This window comes from Arachis hypogaea, chromosome 4 (genome assembly GCF_003086295.3).
Source record: "Arachis hypogaea cultivar Tifrunner chromosome 4, arahy.Tifrunner.gnm2.J5K5, whole genome shotgun sequence".
NCBI lineage: Eukaryota > Viridiplantae > Streptophyta > Magnoliopsida > Fabales > Fabaceae > Arachis > Arachis hypogaea.
The window spans coordinates 13,128,347-13,136,806 of NC_092039.1; the positions used below are offsets into that span (position 1 = coordinate 13,128,347).

General features: G+C 27.9%; 1 protein-coding gene across 3 annotated transcripts; it reads right to left on the bottom strand.

Moving 5' to 3' along the window:
* Positions 1-1,943: 1,943 nt before the first annotated feature.
* Positions 1,944-6,529, bottom strand: LOC112796327 (uncharacterized). Of its 3 annotated transcripts, none has more exons than XM_025838715.2 (12): positions 6,407-6,529; positions 6,147-6,307; positions 6,017-6,065; positions 5,394-5,543; positions 5,105-5,238; positions 4,923-4,992; positions 4,715-4,805; positions 3,017-3,086; positions 2,785-2,880; positions 2,585-2,684; positions 2,347-2,498; positions 1,944-2,251 (listed from the first exon to the last, which is right to left on the bottom strand). In XM_025838715.2, exons 1-12 carry the CDS (start codon positions 6,456-6,458, stop codon positions 2,120-2,122), a joined length of 1,257 nt encoding a protein of 418 aa, XP_025694500.1. In that variant the 5' UTR covers positions 6,459-6,529; the 3' UTR covers positions 1,944-2,119. The 3 variants fall into 3 exon arrangements, with proteins under 3 accessions (XP_025694500.1, XP_025694498.1, XP_025694499.1); XM_025838713.2 differs by having other exon boundaries at positions 6,389-6,503; XM_025838714.1 differs by having other exon boundaries at positions 6,404-6,487.
* Positions 6,530-8,460: the final 1,931 nt, after the last annotated feature.

Consider the following 8,460-nt stretch of genomic DNA (forward strand, 5'->3'; position numbering starts at 1 on the left):
GACCAGCCAATTCGATCCGGTTTTCAAAACCATAGTACTTACTATTTTTTTTTCTCAAACTCCTTCTATCACCATCACTTGCAACACACTACATCACCATAACTACCACAAGTATTGTTATCACTACCAGCACCACTATGAACATATAAAATACTGTGTTTTTTGGTCAGTATCAATCTCTTCGTTTTCCTCCATCTATAACTAAAAGACTCTAAATCTCACCCTATCTTTTTTATTTTATAGAGAAAATCTTTTTATAATGTTAACTCTCTCACCTCATGTCTCACATTGTTATTGTTAATAGTTTTTTTTGTGGGTTACCTTTCTCTCACTCACTTTGTTTTCTTTTGATTTTATCATATTTCAAGATAAACGACGACCATCTTACTATAACTTAAATCATTAATCTGATATGTCTTTTTTGATGCAACAAAAAAAAATGTTACATCTAAATCTTGTATTTCTATTGTTAAAGGTTATGTTTGTAGATTTTAAATTTTAAATTTTTTTCTCTTACAGTCAGATTTGATAACTTCTTTGTATTATGACTTAGGAGTACCATAAATTTTTTTCTAATTTTATCAAGGTTTGAATTATAGGGTACGGCCATGGATAAGTTTAATTTTGTTCTTTTGTGAGTAATTTTATTAGCGCTCTAAATATTTATGAATAAAAATGGTTGTTTTTTAATATTTTAAATTTGATCATTATTATCTAACAATTTTCAATTAACAACTTAATATAAAAATAAATGTATGTGAATTTTTATCTTGTTATGATGTCTAAAAAAATATATCTAACTTGCTAAAAAAATTAAAAATTAATATTTAATTTAAAAAATAAATTATTTTTAAATATTTAAAATTTACTATAAATAAGTTAAGTAAAAATTAAGTATTATGATACCTTTAAATTTTGGGTTGCCAGAGAGTCACATCATATTCCTTCACTACTTGGTTTTGCCCTTCTGTGTTAGTTCTATCCATCATGCCATAACAACCAAGAAAATGACTGACTTTATTTAATTTAATGCCAAAAGGAAACTCCTATCAAGACTTTTTTGCTGTCTACCTTATACTATTGTTTTTGGAAATCATAAACAGTTCTTTTTCTATTCTAGTTCTGGGAGAACAACACCACAACATGAATCATGATTTCCGAATTCAATTGACACAAAATGCAACACGATCTCAAGTTTTTTTGTTTAAATTATTATGCATAAATATTGTTTTCATTATATTTGCACTATAACTAACGTAATGATATCAACCATAAATATTTGTATCATGATAATACAAATATCATGCATTGTCTCTGGTGATTAAAATATCATCTTTATTAACTATAAATAGTTAAATATAGTTAAATACAGATTATTAAATAAAAATTTATATATCAATAATAAGAAAAGAAAAAGAGTAACATCTGATATGTTAATAATGTTATAAACTACATAAAATTTTGTTTTCTTTGTTTTTTTATAAGTTTTGGGTTTTTATTTTTTTGTTACTTTATTTTTGGGTCAGATATGTTTCCTTTGTCTTAGTGGATATCCTATATTGTCGATAATTCGACCCGGCCCAACATGAACAGACTCTTCTAAATCATTTAATTTAATTATTCTATTCATTTTTATGAATTTACTAAATTTTTAATTAAATTATTATGATTTAAAAGTTTATAATTAGATTTTTATATTAGATAAAATTTTGTAATTAAATCTTTATTAATTATTATTTTTAAAAAAATAACACAATAATCCTATAATATTTGTTATTAGAATATTCAATAATTTATCGTATATCAAACACAAAAACAAATATTTTAATAATTTTTTTTTCACAAAAAATAGTTAGAATAAACCTAATTGAAAGTTTTTAATAATTTAGTTTAGAGATTCAATCATAAACATTTTAACTATAAAAACTTAACTAAAATTTTAATGAAGCTAGAAAGACTAATAAAGTAATTAAACCGTATTATTACGTTCTTATGACATTTCTTTTATCCTTTCTAACAAGTTTTTATTCTTCCTTACCCTATATGCTGTACTAGTACTGCTATAGTTCCAAATATAAACTACCAAGCACTGATTGTGATTGTGAACAAGTTATGGAGATCATAAACATTTAACAGGTCCAACTAAAGCAAGTGCTTCCTTAAGAGCCATCAAAAGATGTTGAGGATGATCCTCTATTCTAGCAGCTCCACCATATTCAGATTGCATTGATCTCAATACTCTACCAACAATCTAAGCAAACATACAATCATCATTTGATAAGTTGCCATGTACAAGTTGGATCCATAAAGAAGAAAACAAAGAATGGAAAGTAAATAACATCTTACCTTCCGTGCATAGCCTCCGTAAGCTATACCGCCGATTAAGGCGTCTGGCGAATTCGACGAATCGACTACAATAGATGTTGTTTGAAATAGTCCTTTTTTTCTCAATCCATCAATTGTGTGAGCATTAGTGCCACCAGCAAGTTGAAGGAAACCTACCATGCAAGTTCACAGATTTTGTTACAAAACTGAAGGTTTTCAAGGACCATGTATTTATATGTATGGATTATTGAATACAAACCGGGAGGTCGGTTTTTCGCTTTTGCCAATTCGATAGCAAAGGCGATTGTTTCCTTGGTTGCTCCTCTCCCGATGTCTCCGCTCATCGGCCGGCCGTCCAACTTCATTCGTGTATATAGCAAACATGGTTTTGTTAAAAAAAATGAGGCATAAAAGGCTCATTAACAATGTTGAGATTGTTGAACTCATAGAAACGCAGACCTGCCATAAGTTGAAGCATTGAAGATTTGGTTTCATAATGGAGAACATCTCATTCATAGAGGGTATTGTTGAATCTCCACCATTAGGTAAGCTAACCTGGATAATTTTGTTTTATGTTAATCTCTTTACTCAAATGCAAATACCCTATAGGGTGTGTTTGGAATGAAAAAATATGGAAATGATTTTATTTAAATCAAATATTTTCTAATAATTTATGGGAGGCACCACTTACTGCTATTAACTTTAAGTTTTCTACTGAATTCCCTAAAGCACACCAGAGCTCTTTGAATTGTACACTCTGCCTGCAAAAAGAACGCATGATAATGTTAGAGATGTAACCATTTAAGAAAGAATTTTTATGGCTTAAAAATTTAGAATTCGATACTTGTTGATTCAAAAGAAAAAATTTCAGCGTAAGGCTAATCAGGGGCGAAGGTACGAATAAAACAGGCCCCCCAAAAGAAAAAAAATTGTTTACAAATATAATAAAAAATAAAAGAATGCCCCACCCCCCAAAATAATGTCTGGTCTCTCCCTCTTTTAAAAAATGTATGGTTGTCCCTAATTCTCATTCAATGCAACAAATAAGAATTGAAAAGTTGTGTGTTATTTAGATTATGGACTATATGCTTAGTTAAAAAAATCTTAATTTATATTAGAAATAAAGAATTTAAAAGGCCAGCAATAACAAGTCAATAAATTACTTTTTTCATTCTTCCCTCTTTTTTTAATTAGAAAACAAAACATCATTTCATATTATTATTATTATTACAACTTAGAAAATAATAAGTAGCCTTTGGTCTTCCATTATCATTTCTCATTTTTCTTTTTTTTTATAAGTTATTTTTTATTTGTTTTTTTTTGAATAATTTATATATTTATTTATTTATCTAGTTTATAATCTTATAATATTAATTTAGGTTTTAAAAAAAATTGAAGATGATGATCATGTAATTATAATGTTATCATTGTATTATTTTTAATTTTTTCTCATTATTAATTATTTGTGACATTGATATTATTAATTTACAAAAAATAAAATAAACTGAGTTTAGTTAAGTTGCATAAAATTTATCTTATTATCTATGTAAATTCTCAATAATAGATGACTTTGAATCAAAGAAAAAATGTCGAGCTCAATTATCTATGTAAATTACAAATTTTAACTTATTTCAGCTCTAAGAATATTATTATTAATTTTTTCATTGCATAAGTTATAGTTGTGATTTAAATTATTTACATGAAGTATAATACATTTTTTTTAATAATTTTGTAGAGAACGTCTAAAAAAAATTGAATAGTATTTGAAGATTCTAAAAGTAAGTATGTAACCTATATTTACAATATTTAAAATTAGTTGAGATATTTGTGTTTAATTATTTTAATATACGATATGTTCAATTATCTTATAAAAAGTTAATTCTAAGTCTAAATTGTTATTTTTAATTAAAATAAAAAACAAAAAAAAATTGGCTCCTACTAAATATTGTCTAGCTTCGCCCCTGAGGCCAATAGAAAGAGAAAGAAAGCCTTGAAAAAAACTCAGACAAATTTAAAAGAGACTCCTCCCATCAGTTTAAACTTTTTAGACAAGTAATATCATGACAAATAACACGAGGAAGTGAATTTAAACTCATCAATTGTGCATCACAAGAACAACATATATCTAATCATCAGAAAACTGACTTTTTTTTCGTATGCTTTATCAGCTGAATAGTCTGAATAGAAAAAGAAAAAGCCATCTATGTAAAACATGGTTATGCCACAGCCATAGAAATAGAAGCTTAGTAAACACATTACATGTGTATGAGAAACTCAGAACTGATAATTGAGAATCATCCCTTCAGTTCTTGTGAAAATATGTTTCCATATCAGCTAAAGTAATCCATTAAATATTGTTTAATATGATTAATTTGGTAAATAAAATTACCTCCCACTTGTATGTATCTCCATAGCATCAACATCATTTCTCCTGAGGAGATCAGCAGTTGTCGCGGCATCTCTTACATATGTTACCTCTCCTGGATCAATTCAGTAAGTTCATATTCTTAAAAATATCACATGATACATGGAAATCAGAATATTATAGATGAAGTTAAAAACTTATAATCTCAAAAGTTAGCAAGAAAATATCTCACTTATTTTGTCAAAGGGGCAAACCGGAAGGCAACGGCCACAACCGTAGCAGCGTTCTGTTATGACTCCATCCTGCACGTCCAAGCCAATTGAACAATTTAAGTGTGAAAATGTTTTTGAAAAGATGAAATTATAGTCTGTAAAAACCAAAAACATCACTTCCAAGTAAAATCGAGTTAAAAACCACTAAAACTCTTGGTAATTCAGTATTAGATGAAGTTCCAGATGCTGATTTCCCTAGGAATGATATTGCATTAGCAGGGCACACAATTTCGCAAGGGCGAGAACAATCTGCTGGACAGTCTTCTGGATCAAATTCTGCATAGGAGCCAGGACTAGCAACATTCATTTATTGGAAAAATTTGCACAAGAATACTGAATGGATCAAGTGTTTGATAATTATGTTGGACTATGCTGATGCAGAAATATTATAATGGAAGCAACAACTAGAAAGAACAAAGACTCTTTCTTACCGGCTTTACGAAAATGAAGATCTTTATCATCATTGACACTGATCATAACCCAAGGCCTCTTCTGAAGACCTGCGATTTCTGTTGCGGCTTCAATTCCTTCGTTCACAGCGCTAACCACTGATGCATCAGCAGCACAGTCAATGCAGTCAACTGCACCCATACAATTCCAATCTCAATAACAAGTCACATTTAAGTTTGAAAAACAAAAACCCTAAGGCAAATCATGATGATGCATCTGTTTAAAAATTAGAAATTAAAGAGTAAATTACTTATTTCTGATCATGAAAGATTTGAATACTGACAATATATCTATCAAAATTTGAGCTAGTTCGACAAAACTATCAAAACATTCGGCAAAATTACCCAACAAACTACCCGTTTAAGGTAATTTTGTCAAACTAACCCAATCTTTGATGGATGTCATGTTAGTTGAAATCTTTCATGGTTAGAATTATATCCTACAAACTACCTGTTTTAGTAGTTTTGTCAAACTAACTCAATTTTTGTTTAGTTTAAATCTTTCATAGTTAAAGTTGTGCCAACTAACCCAATCATTAATAAATATCTAACTAGTTTGAAATATTTCATTGTCAGACATTAAAATAATGAATTGAATAGATTACCTCCAGAAAGAGTGTAAACCAGACTGAGATTTCTGATATCAACAACATCCTACAGATAAACACAAAGAGAGTGTTAGATTAGATATGATTCAAGCATGAGAAAGTGAAGAAGTAATAAGAGAGTAGTAACCTCAAAGCTTGCACCACAAATGAGCTTAACCCAGTTGCCTCTTTGAAGAGATTGAAGCGGAGAAGAAGAAGAAGAAGATAGGGAAGGAAGCTTCAAAGTGTTGCTAATGAGGCTCTTCACGTTTTCGATGCTGCTTCTCAACTCCCCTAGTGCTTCTTTCGCTGCATCAGTTACACAGTCACAGTTAGCATCTTAGACAGAGGAAGATACATGATGATGACGAATGAAACAGAGACAAAAACATGTGCTGGGAAAACCACGATGATGATGGTATGTTGAAATCTTTGTATTGCAAAAATATCTGAGTGCCATAACAAATAACAAGCCTATCTAAGTTGCTGTTATGACTTATGATTTATGAACGGATAAATATCAGTCTCATTATATTTTTAAAAGAATTTAATTTTAATATAATGACATCTAATCACATCATATTATATTTTAAAAAAATTATTATTTATATATAACTGTTTAATATATAAATAATTATTAAAAGAACAGATGTAATTAAATTAATAAGATAAAAAAATTTACATTTAAAGTTTTTTGAAAAGACCAAAAACTCACAAAATTCTTTAAAGTTTGTAAAACTTTTAAGTAAAGAATTCTTATAAATTCTAACAAAATAAAAATCTAAGTAAAAAGGGAGTGATTTTGTCTCAGAATAAAATGTTTATGATAAATTTAATGATTAGAATTATTAAAGATTAAAAACATTTAACTAAAATTTTCTTAAAACTTATTTATTTTTGTAATATTTATTTTTATCATAATATTTTTGCTTTAAATAGATCACGAATATTATTATGATAAATACTTTTGAAAATAAACTTGATCAAATTAACAATGATTTCTAAAATTTTTACTATTTTCAAAATTTCTCAAAATCAAATATAAAAATACTACGGCACGTGAATATTTATAATTTATAAAATATATAAAGCCCATAATCTAAATAATATGAAAACCTAAATGATTGTTAGGTCTGTAAAAATATTTTTTAAAATTTGTAATAAAATATATAAAGCCCATAATCTAAATAATATGAAAACCTAAATGATTGTTAGGTCTGTAAAAATATTTTTTAAAATTTTTAATATTCTTAATTTTACTTTTTCAAAATGTTAAAAAAAAGAAACATTAACAAAATTATTGTTTCCTTTTTTTCTTAAAATTATTATTTTTGTTGTGATAAAGATCAACGTAGATGTCAAATTTAAAGAAAGAATGAATTAAATAAAAGTTGAAAATAAGGATCCCATACATGTATAAATAGGAGTACATATACTAGACATCATACATATCAATAACAATATTTTCTCTCTTTTATACTCTTTTCTCTCTCTTACATACGATACTATTTATATTAGTAATATATATAAATATATATAAATTACTTCTATTGTACCAATATAATTATATTGGTGAACATTAATATTAGAGTTTTATATTTCTCTATCTTATATTTATATCTTCTTTATTTATGAAATTATATTTCTCTAATCAAACTTTAGGAAGACTCAAGTAAAAAATTTTTATTATGTTGAAACTCTCTCATCTTGAATTTAATGTTCTTGATATATCTGAAAACAATTATTTATCATGGATACTAGATGCTGAAATCCATCTTCCATAGATCTTGGAGATATCATTAAAGCTGAAAATAATACATTCAAAAAGGATAAAGCCAAAGCCATGATTTTCCTTCGTCGTCATCTTGAAGAAGGATTGAAAAATGAATATCCCACATTAAAAGATCCTGCAAATCTGTAGAAAGACCTTGAAAAAAGGTATAATCATCAAAAGACGGTGATACTTCCTTAAGTCCGATATGAATGGACGTACTTGCGTCTTCAAGATTTTAAATTCACAAATGAATATAATTCAGCAATGTTTCGAATCACCTCACGAATGAAATTATGTGGGAAAAACATAATTGATAACGACATGTGAGAGAAAATTTTCTCGATCTTCCATGCCTCGAATGTGCTACAGCAGCAGTATCGAGAAAAGGATTTAAAAAATATTCTGAACTAATTTCTTCCCTTCTTGTTGCTGAACGCAACAATGAGTTGCTCTTAAAAAATCATGAAGTGCGCCCAATTGGCGCCGTTCCATTTTCTGAAGTAAATGCGGCAAATCATCACTCCAGAAGAGGTAAATGGCAAGGTTTTAGTAACAAGAAAAATTATGAAAGGAAGAAGAATTATATTCACAAGAAAGGATCTCACTAGAAGTGGGATAAAGAAAGAAATATTGGGTAAAATAAATCAACAGAGGATAAATGTGTCCGTTGTAGTGGAAATGGCAATTG